The following is a 17,098-nucleotide window of genomic DNA, read 5'->3' as shown; positions in this document are numbered from 1 at the left end:
CCACATCTCTATCACAAAAGCAAACAATGCCAACATTTGTTGACCATTCATTTCTGCTGATTCAAGATTGGGATTCAAGGGCCAGCGAGATAGCTCAGGGGAATGAAGTGCCTGCTTAGGCAACCTTAGGCAAGGTCAGGGACCGTGGTTCAATGTCCCCCACCACATTCCATGCCAGCCCTTTCCCCAGGGTGTGCTGAGCCTGCCAGAGCCAGGGCATAGTGGTTTATGCCTGTAATCCCAGTGCTGGAGAGGCTGAAAAGCAAAAGAATTACTAAGTCTGAGTGAGACCCTGCAACTACCAAATACATTTTTTTAAAGGGGGGGGGGCGGATTTAAAGATACTAAAGCAACCAGTAAATTTTGATGTGGGGGGATCTACCAACCAACTCTAATGTGTGATCTTATTTGCCTCCTGATTTTACAATTCTACTGTACAATGAGATTTTCAAGACTGGGTTCTTCGAACATAGTCTGGGTGTTTGACGAAACTAAAGCATTTTGTTGTTGTTGTTGATTTGTTTTTTGAGACAGGGTCTTGCTATGTTGATCAGTTTGGTCTTGAATCCATTTTGTAGCCCAGGCTGGGATCAATTTGAAGTGATCCTCCTGCCTCAATCCCCTCTCTCTCCAGTGCTGGGATTACAGGCGTATGCCACCATTCCTGGCCAGAAGGAATTAATTTGAGGATGTTGACAACCCTATACTTAATGAGTTTTTAAAAAATGTTTTATGTGTTAGATATACTGACGACACATTTATGAATGAATTGATTTGTTTTTGGAATTTGTTTTTAACCTTCTGCAGGAAAAATAAGTAAATTATACAGTTGAAACAGAAAGCATATAATATTGGTAGCGTTTGAGGCAATGAGGACAGGGTTCTTTAAACTATCCCCTCTGTGTAGTTTGAAAAAGTCATCATAAATAGGGCTGGCCAGATAGCTCAGGGACTAAAGCGGCTGTTTAGGAAGGCGAATGGACCGGAGTTCGATCTCCAGTCCCTGACGCGCAGTGCTGGTCCCGCCCCCGGGGACACACGAAGCCGGCGAGATTTAAGACTGGGCGTGGTGGTGCGCGCGCCTGTAATCCCAGCGTTTGGGAGGCTGAAAACAGGAGGATCACTACGAGTGTGATCTGTGTAGTGAGGCCCTGCAGTCCCTGAAGTATACACATTAAAAATAAAAATAACAAGAGTTATCATAAACTTTGAGAAAACTGGATCCAAGCTTCCTGCGAATTTCCATCATGAAGTCTCTGATCTTTTCGTAATCTCCGGTAGTCTTGTGCCCGCCTCTGTGGCGCCCCATCCACTCCGGGTCCCCAGTGCCAACAGCTGCGAGGTTAGACGCAGACTTGACAGCGTCCGCAAGCTCCGGGCTCCGGACCGGCGGAGCCTGGGCGGGGCCTCCGCACTTCTCTGCGTTTTCAAAGGTCCAGATTCCTCTTTAGGGACGAGCCCAACTGACTTTGCTTTGCTCGGATTAGCCCTCGTTCCTCCGTGGGGGCGTGGCCGCCTCTCTCCTCTGCGCCCAGATAGCCCGAGTTTTTTTCCGTTAATCTTCCCCTACTGCGCTCGGGTAGGCTAGCCGAACTCCTTGGGGGTGTGGCCGCGTGTCGTTGGGCTTCGCTTCCGGAGGTATAATGTCCTACGCCGGCGCCCGTCGCGTTCGCGGACACGTCATCTACGGGCGCCCACCCTGACGGAGCCAGAGAGTAAGACAGCAGGACTTGCGGCGGCGGCGGCCAAGCTGAGACGGTCGTAGCGGCGACAGCGACTGCAGCAGCAAGAATGGCCGGGGCGGGGCCAGCCCCGGGACTCCCGGGTGCAGGAGGACCTGTGGTCCCGGGCCCTGGTGCCGGCATCCCGGGCAAGAGCGGCGAGGAACGCTTGAAGGAAATGGAGGCGGAGATGGCCCTGTAAGGCCCGCGAGAGGGGGTGTAAAAGCCATCCTCCCAGCAGAGTCGCTGAATCCTGGAGCCTCCAGGCCTCGGGAGGCCCAGGAGGTGGCTCTGTCATGAGGAAGTGGGACCTGCAGCATGCTGTTGGGGCTGGGGGTGGGTATGGAGATGTTGGCAGGGGTGAGGGACCTGACCCCTGGTCTGTCCTGAACCTCCAGGTTTGAGCAGGAAGTTCTAGGGGCTCCAGTAACCGGAATCCCAACTGCTGTGCCTGCGGTGCCCACGGTCCCCACAGTAGACGCGATGCAGGTCCCGGCAGCTCCCGTGATCCGCCCGATTATTGCAACCAACACATACCAACAGGTAAGTTTTAGCTAAAGCATAAGTCAGGGAGAGCAGTGCCTTGAACACAGCGTTTGTATATTGGAGAGCTGTTGACATTTTTGGCCTGTTGACTAATAGCATGACAAATATTTCATCTTCTGGGTTTTGACAACGTAATAGTGACAAAGACGATATTTCTTTTGACACGTTGTGTCCTAGAGCGTGCTGTCCAATAGAACTTGATGGGAATGTTCTATACTTAAAATTTATAATTACTTCCTCAATCTCAAATTTTAAGTACTTAGCAGTTAGCCTATATACGGCTAGTGGAGAGAAAGGGAAGGAGGGAGAGAAGACTATTAAATGAAACTAGTTCGTTGTGTTCTGTTAACAAAACAGTGACTGGATGCTGACTAAGTTTATATATATATTTTTTAAAATTTTTGTTTTATTTATGTGTGTGTGTGTGGCCAGCTCAGCCCACCAGGGGGCAGGGCTGGCTGGCATGTGGTGCTGGGGGATTGAACCACGGTCCCTGTAGCTTTGCTAAGCTTGTTCTAAGTAGGTGCTTTAGACCACTGAGCCATCTCACCAGCCCCCCTAAGTTTATATTTTACAAGGAAGAGATAGGTCAAGGTGTGGTAAGAAGGCAGAGGTTTATCATCACAGGTGAGAAAAGTAAGGAAGTGACATTTAAGCAAAGCTACAGAGGAGGTGCTGGCACTGTGCAGGTATCTGAGGTATGAGTAATCCCAGCAAAGAACTTAACATGCTTAGGGAACTTCAGGAAGGTCGATAGAATAGGATGAGCGAAGAGCTGTGAGAAGATACAGACAGAGGTGACGGAAGCCAAATCTAGTAGGGCCCCAAGGGCTGCCATCAGGACCTTGGCTTTTACTCAGATGGGGAACTATTGGAGGAATTTGAGCAGAAGGGTGCTATGTTTCAACTTGATGGAGTTGCTCCGGCTGTCTGGATTGTAGAGGGCAAGGATAAAATTGAGAAGACTGAGGAACAGGCTGCTGTAGTGATCTAGGCAAGAGGTGACGGTGGTTTGGGTCAGGATGGTGGTATTGGAGATGGCAAGGACAAGTTGGACATTATTTCAGATAGTGCTGTGGGGAAGCTGAAGTGGGGTGGTAAGAGAAGTTGCTCTGAGGATAAGGACTGCTTTAATGTGATCTCAAAAGCTTCCCTGTGCTATGTGTGGTGGTGCATGCCAGTAATCCCAGCACTTCGGAAGCTGAGGCAGGAGGATTGCTTTGAGATTGAGGCCAGCCTGAACTACATTGCCATACCCAGTCTCAGAAACAACAACAACAAAAGTCTCCCTGAGAAGAGACTTTTAGCTAAGACCTCATAGGCACTCAGCCCTACACAGAGCACAAAGAATGATATTCTTGACTTCCTGGGGTGAGCCAGCCAGGGCCAGTTAGGAGCACTGAGTCCAGCCCCTCATCTCATCATCCCAACCTTCTCCCAAACAGGTCCAGCAGACTCTGGAGGCCCGGGCAGCTGCTGCAGCCACAGTAGTGCCTCCCATGGTGGGTGGTCCTCCTTTCGTGGGCCCAGGTAAGTAAAGAGTGGCTGAGAATACAGGTAGAGGCTCGGGCAAAGTGGTAAGAAGGGATGCCCAGGACTCTTTCCACCATCCTCATTTTACCTTTCTCAACAGTTGGCTTTGGCCCTGCTGATCGGAGTCACCTGGACAGTCCAGAGGCTCGCGAAGCCATGTTCCTGCGGCGAGCAGGTAGGTCAGCATCAGGAAGCCCATATTTAACCACAAACACTGGTTTAGGTGACTTCAGCCTTTTGTCTGCATTGCTGCTTTAAATCACCTTCTCCACTCATTTCTTTTCCCTGGTTATCACCCTTCTGAAGCACAAGTCCGATTGTATACTTCCTGGTTATTTCAGTTTGGGCTTAACGTGGTCATTGCGCACGAACGCCCCTCCTGTCCCTCCTAACCCCTAACCTTTGCTGTGTTTCTCTGCAGTACTGAACACTGTATAACAAGCTACACTGTTTACTCATTATGGTTATCGTTTTTTGCTTTCCATAGAATACAAGCTTTGTGAAGGGCAGAACTCTTGGGTCCTACCACAAAGTAAGCATGAGTCACTATCTAATAAAGGGCTAACAGATCCCCAAACAAGCACTAAGCTCCTTCCTAGTAGTTAAGACCCTGCATGAGCTGGCTTCTTTCAAAGAGACCTGCACAGCCTCCCCTGAAGCCCCGAACATTGCTGAGATGTACCAGGTGTGGTTGAGGTCCCTTCTCCCTGCTGCTGCTTTCAGTCACCTGTAATATCCCAGCCTGTCTTTTCCACAAGCCATTCTCTACATTTTCCACCTCTTGTCCAGGTAACCCCTACTCACACCATTTTTATGCCATCATATGAAAAGGAAGTATGTTCTCATTTGGATGTAAAATTCGGATATGATCTCTGTTAAGTCAGACTTATTCTTACATTTTCTAAATCCATTATTCTTTTTAAGTGGTAACATCTAAGGAGTGTTAACACACTCTGGTAAGGTTTTGTTGAAAGGCAAGTCCGACCTACCAGACCCATCCTGCTCCCAGTATCCTCTGAAGGAAGTCAGTGGCTCACCCAAGAGGGCTGACTTAGACACCTGCTGAGATGGCAACAGTTCATCATGCTCTCCAAGGGCTTTTTGTAACAATCACACTAAGCTGAAAAGGGAAAAAATGTTTTGTTGTTACTTTGTTTCCTTGTGTTTTTGAAACAAAGTCTCATTATATAGCCAGGATGGCCTTGAAGTTACTATGTAGCTCAGGCTAGCTTTGAACTCAGGGGTAGCTTCGCAGCCCAGACTCCTAAGTGCTTGGATTACAGGCATATGCCCCCGTGTCCAGCTAAGGCATAAAAGGTTTTGCTTACACAGGTTCACCCTGCCATAACATTTCCTTTCACCGTTTGCCTAACTCTTCATCATCTCTTGGGGCTGAGCTTCTTTTTCCAGGAAACCTTCTCTCATCCTGCTGTGGGGTCAGAGGGCTTTGACAGCTTTGATGGCTCCTGGCCTTCCATCTCCTGGCTCAGGTCCCTCTACGTTGGTTTTAACCTATTCTAGCTCTGATCAGCCTGGGCCGTCACTCCTTCCTACTCTCTATAGGAGCTTCCTGAGAACCCTTGATCTGTGCTGGGTCTCTAGCACTATCCACCACAGGGCTGGGGCTACAGGAGACCCTCATGGTCAGTTTTGGGTGAAGGAACCAATGGAAAGACCCCCACTTCTCTCAGAAGGATCCCCAGACTTTTTCAGGATTACTTACATGCTGAGAGTAAACACTGTGCGTGCACACAAACACACATGCACACACACACACACGCACACACACACACCCCTTGCTGCAAGTACCCCTGTCCCCCATGACACACACCCCCATCTCTCTCTCCCACAGCTGTGGCCCCTCAGAGGGCCGCTATCCTGCGTCCAGCCTTCGTCCCTCACGTGCTACAGAGAGCAGGTGAGGGGGCCAGGGTCATCACTACCACACTACTCGCTCCCCAAGCCCCTCGACTCTCCCACTAACACCCTGACAGATTCTCTTCTTTCTTCTGCAGCAGGTGCTCCCCGGCCTATGGCCCTACGGCCCCCACACCAGGCCCTCGTGGGACCCCCTCTGCCTGGGCCCCCTGGACCACCCATGATGCTGCCACCAATGGCTCGGGCCCCTGGGCCGCCCCTGAGCTCCATGGCTGCTCTGAGGCCTACCCTGGTAAGTGTGGTGGGGACTGAATGCCATAGGCTGGAAGCCCTCACTGGTTTTGCCTTCTTTCCAGCTCCTTCCTCTAACTTTGTCTCTGCCTCTTTATTAATGAATATTAATTATGGAGAATATTAATTATGGAGAATTTTGGTGATTTCCTATGTGCACGTAACAATACATTTTGATCATCTTCATACCCCTATCTTGGTCTCTTTCTGTCTGTGTCTTTATTTGTGATGGAAAATATGTTTCTTTTTGAAAAGTATAGAGAAAAATGTGTGTTTTGGGTGTGTCTGTCTCATTTTTTCTTTTCACTGTCCCTTTCTGTTTCTCTGTAGTGTTTTTACCTGTGTGTCTGCATATATTTCTCTTTTTCTGCCTTACTAGAGATTTCCTTCCTTGCCTGTTCTCTGGCTTTGCTGTATGGATAGGGATGGATAGGGTATGGGGTCTGTGATCTGGCTCTCTCATATCTTTCTTTGAAGATTTTTTTTTTTTTTTAAATGAATTAGTACAAGGCCTACAAGGTGTACAGGGTCTCACCATGTAGGTGGGACTCGTAGTGATCCTCCTGTTTTTAGCCTTCCAGGCACGGGGACTATAGGAGTGTGCCACTACACCCAGTCTCAGTCAATGCCTCAGCGCACCCTGAGGGCGAGGCTGGCACAGCATCGAACCCCAGCCGCTGCACTTTACCAAAGCAGGCGCTTTAGTCCTCTGAGCTATCTGGCCGGCCCTTAAGAAATTTTTAAAAACTTTTTATTAGTATGTGTTTGCAGTATATAATGACTTTATTCTTTGTGAGGAGTTATTTGTGTAGCTGATGCGCTCATGTCCTCCTCTTACCCACAGGAAGAGCCAGCAGCTCCGCGAGAGCTGGGCCTGGGCCTGGGGCTGGGGCTGAAAGAGAAGGAGGAGGCAGTGGTGGCGGCAGCAGCTGGGCTGGAGGAAGCAAGTGCTGCGGTGGCTGTGGGAGCAGGCGGTGCTCCGGCTGGCCCTGCAGTCATTGGCCCCAGCCTGCCACTGGCCCTGGCCATGCCATTGCCTGAGCCCGAGCCCCTGCCCCTCCCCCTGGAGGTAGTACGGGGCCTGCTGCCCCCACTGCGCATTCCTGAGCTCCTGTCCCTTCGGCCACGACCCCGGCCCCCTCGACCTGAGCCACCTCCTGGCCTCATGGCTCTCGAGGTAAGCAGAGAACGTAGCAGTGGGAGGGCAGGCAGTAATCCATGGGTTTTCACACATAGTCCTCTGTCCAGAGCAGGGAGGACTCAAGGCGAGGGAGGTGGCGTGCATCCCCACCTCCACCAGCAGATCTAGTCCTCTCACTGGGGGAAGAAGGGCAAGAGCAGAAGCAGAGTGAGCGACCAAGTAGCACCAGGTCCTTTGTACCCCGCCCCCTCGCTCTGCAGGTGCCAGAGCCCATGGGTGAAGACAAGAAGAAAGGGAAACCAGAGAAATTGAAACGTTGCATTCGCACAGCAGCTGGAAGCAGCTGGGAAGACCCTAGCCTGTTGGAGTGGGATGCTGGTGAGTGTGCTGCAGTATGAGGTCAGGCTGAGCCACAGACAGGCCCTGCAGCTTCTGTGGGCCATGGCCGCGAAAGGGAGGCCAGGGAACCATGGCTCGCCTGTTCTTAGCCTACCTCAGAGAAGGCCGGACTGTAACATTGACAGGCAGGTCCCTGTTTTCTGTCCTGTTTTACCCCTGCGGAACCTGGCCTGCTTGACATCAAAGAGCATTGTTTCTTCCACTAACTTTTTTGTTTTGAGACAGGATCTCATGATATTATTCAGGCTGTCCTTCAACTCCCTGTGTAGCCCAGGCTGCCCTCAAACTTGTGGTGATCCTCCTGCTTCAGCCTCCCCAGTTCTGGGATTACAGATGTGTGCCACCACATCAGGCTTCCCCAAACTTGAATGAAAAGAATGTTGGAGCCCAGAATGATGCAGTGAACGACCTCCCCGCTGCCTGGATTCTGCAGTTCATATTTCACCCTGTTCACTGTATTCATCCTGCTCACTTTATTCCTGTTAACTGCTATGAGGTTTTGTTGTTTTTGCAGTGCCAGGGTGCAAACACAGGCATGCTAGGCAAATACTGTACCTGGGTTATGTCCCCAGCCCTTCATTATTGGTTTTTTAAATTTTATTTAATTTTTTATAAGCAGAATATATTTATTTTTCTGGTGGAACCAGGGATTGAACTCAGGCCCTTGCACTTGCCAGAGAAGCACTTATTCCACTGAGCCATCTCCCCAGCCCTAGAATATATTTATTGAGAGAAAGAAAGCTCCTGTCCTGAGAGAGGGATGGAGGGGGGCCCAAGCAGGTAGTTCTCCCCCCATTATTGTTTTATACTCAAGTCACTTGAAACTAGTTGTAGTGAAGTTATTACGTCTAAATATCTTAGTAGTCGCCTGAGAAAGATGAAATTTCATACCACAGTGCCATTATCACAGCCAAGAACAGTATTTCTATGATATCTTTTTTTTTTTTTTGGTCTTTTTGAGATAGAGTCTCACTGTGTAGTTCAGGTTGGCCTCAAACTCATGGAGATTTTCCTGCCTCAGCCTCCTAGGTACTGGGACTTACAGGCATGCACCAACATGCCCGGCATTATCTTATGTTCAATTTGTTATTTTTCCAATTGTTCCAAAACTGTTATGGCTATTTTTCTCCCCAAGCCAGAATATACAAAGTTTTATGTATTTATCTTCTGCTTTCTACTGTTTTTCTGTTCTATTTAAATTAGACTAAGGGTGTTAGGGGTGTAGCTCAGTGGTAGAGCATTAGTCCAGCACACTCAAGGCCCTAGGTTCTATCCCCTGGGCTGAAGAAGAGTTAGATCCCGGTGTTCACCCGACCCAGAAAGAGTAAGTGCTTATTCATGTGATACTGTATGGGAGGTGGGGTGGATTTCAACACCTGGCCCAGGTTGGTGGCCATAAAGCCAGCTGGTCAGAGCAGGTCCTAGGGGACTCTGTGCTTGCTGAACCCACCTGCAGGCTCTGTACAGGACTATTAACCTAAGGAACAAATATAACTCCTGGAAGGAGGGTAGAAAGGACCCCTGCCATGGACTCCCGTGCTGGGAAGGAGGCCAGCCTGCTCACTGCTGGGCTTTAGGACATGCCTCCGTGGCCCTGTGAGCAGGAACAGTTTCTCTTCCACCTTAGTTGTGTATAATTTTTTTTTTTTTTTTTAAGTATCCAAACCAAACTGGGTGTGGTGGCACATGCCTATTATTACAACACATGGGAGGCAGCTGAGGCAGGAGGATCCCCATGAGTCGCAGGCCAGCCTGGAATATGCAGTGAGATCCTGTCTCAAAAAAGCCAAGTGTCCGGGGCAGTTGTCTTGCAGAAGGTACCACCCTCTGTCTGTGAGAGTTCTTCCTTCAAGGGTGACCTCATTGTTTACAGAGTGTTCTTACCACAAAAGCTGTGTGCTAACCACAGCAATAGCTGAGGGAGTAAACGAACCCACCTCCTGCCCTTCCTTGACTGCTATCTCCTCTCCTTGGACCATCTCTCTGTCCAAGGAGATGCCAGACTGAGAATAGCCTGTGCTGTACCACGCTGGTGTGGGCCTGGGGCCACACTCGTGGGACCCAGACAAGCCCTTCAGCCTTGCCCTGTGACCTGCTTGCCCCCACAGAGCGAACGATAGCGTGTGTCCCTGGGGTGGGGATGGTGCGTAGGGGCACGGGCCTCACCCTGAGGATGTGCCCAAGAGTGCCCGTGGAGGTCGGGCTCGAAGAAGGGTCACGTGGAGTGTTCCCTGTGCAGGGTGAATTTAGGAGGGCTTTGCAGAGAACTGAGCCAAGGCAGCTGCATCCTGCATGCCAAGCTGCCATCCTGGGAGGCTGGGGCATGGCAGGGGCCCAGGGCACATGATGGGGAGGTGTGCAGGACACACGGAGGAAAGGCCAGGGCCAAGTCAGAGTTAAGAGCTTCATCTGGGAGAGGACAGCCTTGGGGTGAGGAAGAGCAGTCAAGCTAGTGGTTAACAGCAAGGACGTAAAGCTAGATGCCTGCACGTTGGCCCAGCTCTGCTGCCTCTTTTCGTGTACACTGGGCACTGAGTTGACCTCTGTCCCTCAGCGTGAAAAGACTGCTAGAGTACCAGATACATAGATATCAGGGGCCGGGGAGATGGCTCAGTAGAATAAGTGCTTGCCTGGCAAGCGCAAGGGCCTGAGTTCAAATCCCTGGTTTTGCAAAAAAAAAAAAAAGAAAAAAGAAAAGACAGATAACATAGATATGTATGCCAGGTGTTTAGCAGGGTGCCTGGTGTAGGTTAGATGCCACATAAGTATTGGCTGGTAATTACTGGAGTCCTCAGGTAGAGATTTCAGGGACAGAAGGGGGAGGAGGGCTTGGAGATCCTTCCAGAGAAGATGGGGTCCTTCAGAGTCACACAGGCAGTCTCTGACCTCTTTTCTTTTCTTTTTTTTTTTTAAATATTTATTTATATTTATTACATTTATTTATTGTGTGTGTGGCCAGCTCAGCTCACCAGGGGGCGGGGCTGGCTGGCATGTGGTGCTGGGGATCGAACCGTGGTCCCTGTGCTTTGCCAAGCTTGTTTCAAGTAGGTGCTTTAGACCACTGAGCCATCTCTCCAGCCCCTCTGACCTCTTTTCTCCCAACCCCAGATGACTTCCGAATCTTCTGTGGAGATCTGGGCAATGAGGTGAATGATGACATCTTGGCACGCGCCTTCAGCCGCTTCCCATCCTTCCTTAAGGCTAAAGTGATCCGTGACAAGCGCACGGGCAAGACCAAGGGCTATGGCTTCGTCAGCTTCAAGGACCCCAGCGACTACGTGCGCGCCATGCGGGAGATGAACGGTGAGTGAGGGCCCCCCAGGCATGGTGGGTGTGGTGGACAGCTAGCCTGCGCCTGACCTCAAACCCTCCTTCCTCACAGGGAAGTACGTGGGCTCTCGCCCCATCAAGCTCCGCAAGAGCATGTGGAAGGACCGGAACTTGGACGTAGTCCGAAAGAAGCAGAAAGAAAAGAAGAAGTTGGGCCTGAGATAGGGTCTGTGGCTGGGCACCCGCTCCCACCCGGCCGGGCGCTGGCTTCTCCCCATAGATATCTTTGGAAAACCCTCAACTGCCCACCCACCTACCCCAAAAAAGTTTCAATAAATTTACATTCATTTCCATCCCGGCTGGGCTTGGAGGCACTCCAGGGGGCTGGGGCTCCACATCCCCACTTGAGAGTGTGGGAACCTTGAGAGTTTACAGGTGGGCATTTCTGAACCCCTCTGGTGTGCCACTACTTAAAACTTAAAAGGCCAAAGATATAGCTCAGCAGCACAAGCACCTTCCTGGAAAGCACAAGGTCTTGGTTTGATTCCTTGTACCAGAAAAAACCCCTTGGAAGCATTTGCTGACTGCAGCCAGTTCTAGAGGAGGAAGGGGGTTTTGGCCAAGTAAAAGTCAAGGTTGTGTCTGGCTCCAGCCTGTGCTGGTGGCACCGAGTGGAGGGCTTTCCCCCACTTAATGCTCTCAGCCAGGCCTGGGCAGTGCTTGGAACAGGTGAGTGACGCCTGCAGTCCTGCTCCCTCAGGGACCGTGATCCACCGGCAGAACAGGCTCCACGGCCATGCCCTGCGGGGCAGGGAGGGCCTCCTGAAGGAACGTTCCGCTGTGAGAGCCAGCCTTCCCCTCTAGATCTCTTAGACTGTCTGCAGTTTCTCCACTCTGGCCAACAGCACCTGCACTTGTGTGTCTCTGTGACCGATGCCCCTGTTTCTTGTCCAGGCGTCTGGAGGTTTTTTCCCTGGCTCCAGACTTGCTTCTGCCTGGCAGCGAGGTCTGTGCAGGACCTCGACCGGCAAGCTGAGCTTAATCATCACCCTGCACATAGCAGGAAGTCCTGAGAAGCTGGGACAAGTCAGGCAGCGAGCAGGGGCTTGACGTCACAGATGTGCACCTTAGGAGAAGCCCAGAGACCGCCACCACTCATGTCTTTTGTGCTGATTCTGCCAGACAAGGGAGATGGCAGGGTGGAAGTGTGGGGAAGGGGAAGGGTCTTCCGGGGTTAAAGCCATCAAAACACTGGATGGGGGGTGCAGTGGCCCTGTGATACCAAGTCCTAGACAGAGAAAGATCGCCCATGAGGTGTCAGATTTCTGTTCCTGTTCCCCCACCCCTTTACAGCCCCTCTGACGTCACATTTTCCAGTCTGGTCAGAGGGATGAGGACCTCCTGGCAGGAAGTACCCTTCAGCCCCCAGCCTGGACCACCCCACACAGGACCTTCAAGGTCCCCTTCCCCCATCACTGGCCCTTCCTATCCCTGGCCCGCTTCTCACACCAGCCACAGGACCAGAAGTGATTTCAGAAAGGCAGCCAAAACAGTGTGTTCAGAGATGGAAAGGATGTGACACAGAGACACAGGGAAGCTCGAGTATCCATGCAGGAGGAAAGGAGAAAGGGGAAGTCCCAGATGCAGGCGGAAGAGACAAGCACTCAGGAGGGACTGGTGACAGGTTTCCCTGGCATGAAGCCTGACACAACAGGGACCCAGAGCTACAGACACCAACCAGATGAGAGGCAGATGAGAACAGACACAAGACAGCAGAAGGGCCAGCTTCAAGGGGAGGCAGCCTAGCGGGCAGCATGGGCTGGGCCTTAATTTCCTGCCTATAGATGTGTGGATGATGGACCGATGATGCCCAGCGCTCAGAGACTCAAAGCTGTGTGCAAGCCCAGCCCCAAGGGACTGACTTCCTCTTGAGATCCAGTTTCCCTTCCGTAAAATGAAGACAGCAGCACTACCCTCCACCCTCCAGAATGGCAAATAGTTTATGATCGGGGAGCTAGGTAATTATGGAAAGCATCCATAGGAAGACATTTTTAGTGGTAATTATGGACACAAGCAGTGTCTGAAGCCAGGTTGCCAGATTCAGCAAATAAAAGGACAGCTAGTTACTGAATTTCCGGTGAACAGTTTTTAGTGTTAGTATATGTCTGGAATATTGCATGTATGAACCTTTACATATATGTAAAGGAGGAGGCCAAGGTGCGAGATTCCTGGGAAAAGAGGGAGCAGCTCCAAAACCCCCTCTGCGATTCGCTTTGTTTTCTGCTAAGTCATTTGAAGCAGGTCACAAAATTATGACACTTCATCCCCAAATACGTGTTTTCTTGATGCCTTCATAGAATACCATGATCACATTTGTCACATTTCACGTTTTAAGTAATTGCATGCGTTATCTTTTTTAATTTTTTTATTTATTTTTTATTTTATTTTTTTTTTTGGCGGAACCAGGGATTGAACTCAGACACTTGGGCTTGCCAGGCAAGCGCTTATTCTACTGAGCCATCTCCCCGGCCCCTATCTTTTTTATTTTTTTAAGATAGGTTCTTGCTTCATAGGGCAGGCTGGTCTTGAACTCACAGTGATCCTCCTGCCTCAGTCTACCAAGTGCTGGGGTTATAGGTGTGCACCCCATGCCTGGCCCATGTGATACCTCATTCAGTTCATGCACAAAATCTCCCAGTTGTCCCAAACTATAGCTCAGAAATACGTGGGGCTTTGGAAAATGAAAGGGAAAGATGTTTGCCTCAATTGTCCCTCCCATGAAACGGGGGAAGGAGTTGCATCTCCCTCATAAAAGGATTGAATGAAGACCCAGTATGTGGTTCAGGGACACGCACATGACTCCTCCTGCGATGTTAGCTGTTACTACTATTTTTAGGATCTGTGTTGCTGATGTTGATCTTTTATTATAACTGACACTATTCCTGGGCAGCTCCAAAACACCCGCTGCAATGCGTTCTGGTGGGCAGGGGTGATGCAGGGTCACCCTGTTGATTGTGACGTCAGCCGTCGCTGGGGACAGGGTAGAATCTGGCCGGAAATCCCTTTTTCCTGTTGCAGATAAGCTTGGTGCAGCCGGCTGACCCCAGGCCCTCGTTGCACCTCCCATGTCGCAGGATCAAATCCTCAAAAGGGACAACCTGTCCACCGTGCCCAGCCCCCAACACCTCATAAACACACCGGGCCCCTGTCCGGCGCCTTGCCCTGGCCTGCTTTCTCCAAACCACTCCTGCACCAGGACAGCTCCCCGAGGCTGCATCCCTGAGGCTGGGGGCGCGACTCGGCTCCGCCCCGGACCTGCAACTTGACCCACGCTGCGACCCCTTGCTCTGACGTCTTGGAAAATTCCCCCCTGCCCAGGTCCCGGGGGAGGGGGTGCATGGTATGAAATGGGTCTGAGACCCCCGACTAGGGCCAGAGGAACCCGCTGGAGGTGAGCCATGAAGTGGAGACAGGATGGGTGTCTGGACGCCCGGGTTAGGAAGGAGGTGGGGGCCTGAAGGAGCAATGAAGCCCTTCGTTCCTGGTCTGAGAGAAAAAGGGGCTGGAGGTCAAGGTGCTAGATTCCTGGAAAAAGAGGGAGCAGAAACTTGGGCGCCTGAGTCTCAGGGAGGCAAGGTCTGGCACCCAGATACTGGGGTCCCTGAGGGTCACCACTCTTCAATGGCGTCTTTGACTTTTCCCTACCAGATCATTCCAAACGAGTGCCTATGGACGTGTGGAGCTGCGATGAGACCGCACCACAGGAGGTGCCCCCAGGGAACAAGCTGGCAGGGCTCGGTAGGTCCTGGGGCTGACACCACGCACAGGAAGGACGCCTGGGTGGGGCTGCTGCTGACCCCTGACCTAGCCTTAACTTTTTTTTTTTTTTTTTTTGCCTGCAGAAGGAGCCGAACTTGGCTTCTACTTCCCCGAACTGACATTCCAACCAGACACAGCAACAATCGAAACGTGCTGGAAAGGTGGCTGCCGGGCCGGGATTCTGGGGTGCTGTGGGGAGGATGGAGGCTGGGCTCCTAGATCCAAGAGAGGAGAGGGCGAGCCTGCACTCCTCGGCTGAGTAGGGGCACGCCTAAAGTTGGAGGAGGGGCCCCGGGTCCTCAGTGAGTAACTCCCTCCCCCGACAAAGACCAGAGTGGGTGGGCGATTGAAGTTCCCAGGTCCTGGCTCCCACCCTTCTTAACCTCAGCTTTGATCCTGTCCTTCGCAGGGTTCCCGGAGCTAGACTGGAGCCCCGCGATACCATATCCAGAATATGCATGGGGAGCAGGTAAGGTTGCATACAGAGACAGTGGCAGGAGAGGACTGGGTCCTGGCTTTCAATGCTCAAGCTGAAAAACGGGACAAGGAGAAGGAAGGGGTCACCTGCGTCCTCAAGGTGGCATAGTGTAGATCTGGGGGTCCTGGTTCCATAGACCTCCTAGAACTCTGGTAGGGCCCAGAGATCAAGATCTCTGGGCTCCTCTCGCTTAGGTTCGATTCTTCCTTACAGATCTCGGACCTCAGCCCCCTACGTGGTCCGGAGACTGCACAGACCTGGCAGGCACTGCCCGGGACCCTTGCAGCCTGGTCTCGCACACCCTACAGCCCGCCCTCACCGGCCCGGGCCACGCCCCCTTCTCTGGTTCTGGAGGGGCGGCGGGCCAGAACAGTGCCACCTCGTGGTCGCGGGCCCAGGCCGCCAGGAGCGCTGCGAGCTGGGACTATTCTGTCGTCCCCAACGGCGTCACCTACTGGGACAATGGCCTCTACGGGGACCCTCGCTCAGACTATACCATGTCGTGGGGCGAGCCTGCGGGTTCGGATTGTACCACCTCATGGAACCTGAGGCTGCATGCAGGTTGCAGCCTCTCTTCCAGCGGGCACCAGAGTTCAGCTCTCAACACCTCCTCCGAACCAAGGCAGCAGTCGGACCGTGCTACCTCAAATAGTTACCCCAAAGCGAACCACCGAGGTGAGAGATCCTGGAAGATCCTTAAAGGCGGGAAGTCGGCGAGATGGGGGGCGGGGGCTCGGCATCCCAGGGGGCGTGGCCCGGGAACATGGCCGGAGGGGCGGTGCATAGGTGCCTAGCGGCTAGCGAGCAGAAGGAAACCAGCCCATTTTTAACTTTTGTGCCGGGGTCTCGCTAGTCACTAAATTGCCCAAACTCGTTACACTTGCAATCCGCCAGCTTCAGTTTCCCAGGATGAGGAATTACAGGCGTGCGCCACAATCCTGGCTAAGGCTGACTCTTGGGGCCCCAAACTCGTGGATTCCCTAAGTGGGACAGAGAGATCTGGATCCCGCAAGGATCCTGGGTCCCGCAAGGATTCTGGATTCCTGGGTCCAAAGTTGGCAAGATCTGGACCTTTGAGCCTCGAGCAGAGGGAGCCCCGGCTCCCTTCGTCGGAACGGCGGCGCCTGGGTCTGGGAAACCTTGGTGTTCACTGGCTTCCACCTCGCAGGTCCCATTCAGCTGTGGCAGTTTCTCCTGGAGCTCTTGCACGACGAGGCGCGTAGCAGCTGCATCCGCTGGACTGGCAACAGCCGCGAGTTCCAGCTGTGCGACCCCAAAGAGGTGGGGCGGCTCCCCCCGCCCTCCGAATCTCGGGACGCCCCGCTGAACCTCGCCCCGCCCTTCGCTCGGCCTAGTCCTTGGCCCGCCCCCAGCCTCGCCTTCTCTAGGCTCCGCCCAAGCCCGGTCCCCTGCTGGACCCCAGCTTTGAGCAGTCCCCCCTCAGCCCAGGCCGGGTGGGCGGTGCGAGACCCAACGCCGAAGACCCCTGGGCCGGCTGTGCCCAGGCGATGTGCCCCCGCCCAGGGTAGCAACCCCTCCCCCTCGCCCTCCCTGACCCCGCCTGGCCTCCGCCCTAGGTAGCGCGGCTGTGGGGCGAGCGCAAGAGGAAGCCGGGCATGAATTATGAGAAGCTGAGCCGAGGCCTGCGTTACTACTACCGCCGCGACATTGTGCAAAAGAGCGGTGGGCGCAAGTACACATACCGCTTCGGGGACCGCGTACCTGGTTTGGCCTCTTCGGACTGTTCGAGGGTTGGGCAGGGAGCAGAGATCTAATAAAATATCCTACCAAACTCACACGTACTTGTCGGCATCCTTCCCACTGCCACGGCTCGACTAGACAGGTTGGGGAGCTTAAGTGTGCGCCCACAGTTCAGTTTGGCCTCCCCACTGGTGAGACTCATCTCGGGCATCCAGACCTGTATCTCTTTCCTCTCAAATAACCCAAGAGTCTTGATCTTTGTTTCCATGGTCCCCAGACAGTGTTCGTGTTCCCCCCTCTCAGAGGCAACCCCAGCTTCCA

General features: G+C 52.5%; 2 protein-coding genes across 6 annotated transcripts; both read left to right on the top strand.

The window, feature by feature from the left end:
• The first annotated feature begins 1,650 nt into the window (after positions 1–1,650).
• Rbm42 (RNA binding motif protein 42) lies at positions 1,651–11,135 on the top strand. 5 transcript variants are annotated; one of them, XM_023721609.1, is made up of 11 exons: positions 1,671–1,919; positions 2,120–2,264; positions 3,713–3,797; positions 3,901–3,975; positions 4,288–4,332; positions 5,653–5,718; positions 5,816–5,970; positions 6,814–7,146; positions 7,371–7,488; positions 10,618–10,812; positions 10,892–11,135. In XM_023721609.1, exons 1-11 carry the CDS (start codon positions 1,792–1,794, stop codon positions 11,002–11,004), a joined length of 1,458 nt encoding a protein of 485 aa, XP_023577377.1. In that variant the 5' UTR covers positions 1,671–1,791; the 3' UTR covers positions 11,005–11,135. The 5 variants fall into 5 exon arrangements, with proteins under 5 accessions (XP_004636752.1, XP_004636753.1, XP_023577377.1 ...); XM_023721608.1 differs by having other exon boundaries at positions 1,672–1,919; positions 5,795–5,970; XM_004636695.3 differs by lacking the exon at positions 4,288–4,332 and having other exon boundaries at positions 1,651–1,919; positions 5,795–5,970.
• Positions 11,136–13,849: 2,714 nt separating this feature from the next.
• Etv2 (ETS variant 2) lies at positions 13,850–16,851 on the top strand. The gene is made up of 7 exons (XM_023721443.1): positions 13,850–14,230; positions 14,488–14,577; positions 14,682–14,765; positions 14,987–15,067; positions 15,290–15,751; positions 16,245–16,357; positions 16,654–16,851. Exons 2-7 carry the CDS (start codon positions 14,508–14,510, stop codon positions 16,849–16,851), a joined length of 1,008 nt encoding a protein of 335 aa, XP_023577211.1. The 5' UTR covers positions 13,850–14,230; positions 14,488–14,507.
• The last annotated feature ends 247 nt before the right edge of the window (positions 16,852–17,098 follow it).

Source organism: Octodon degus, unplaced genomic scaffold, assembly GCF_000260255.1.
Source record: "Octodon degus isolate 3935 unplaced genomic scaffold, OctDeg1.0 scaffold00083, whole genome shotgun sequence".
In the NCBI taxonomy this organism is placed as follows: Eukaryota; Metazoa; Chordata; class Mammalia; order Rodentia; family Octodontidae; genus Octodon; species Octodon degus.
The sequence above is the reverse complement of the archived record's forward strand: the minus strand, read 5'-3'. Positions and strand labels throughout refer to the sequence as shown.

Excerpts from the sequence above, each read along its gene's own strand:
- Rbm42 (XM_023721608.1), top strand. The coding sequence starts at position 1,792 with ATGGCCGGGGCGGGGCCAGCCCCGGGACTCCCGGGTGCAGGAGGACCT. Across the intron at positions 3,976-4,287 it reads CATGTTCCTGCGGCGAGCAG|AATACAAGCTTTGTGAAGGG; the intron begins GTAGGTCAGCAT and ends TGCTTTCCATAG. Across the intron at positions 10,813-10,891 it reads CGCCATGCGGGAGATGAACG|GGAAGTACGTGGGCTCTCGC; the intron begins GTGAGTGAGGGC and ends CCTTCCTCACAG.
- Etv2 (XM_023721443.1), top strand. The coding sequence starts at position 14,508 with ATGGACGTGTGGAGCTGCGATGAGACCGCACCACAGGAGGTGCCCCCA. Across the intron at positions 15,752-16,244 it reads CCCCAAAGCGAACCACCGAG|GTCCCATTCAGCTGTGGCAG; the intron begins GTGAGAGATCCT and ends TCCACCTCGCAG. Across the intron at positions 16,358-16,653 it reads AGCTGTGCGACCCCAAAGAG|GTAGCGCGGCTGTGGGGCGA; the intron begins GTGGGGCGGCTC and ends CCTCCGCCCTAG.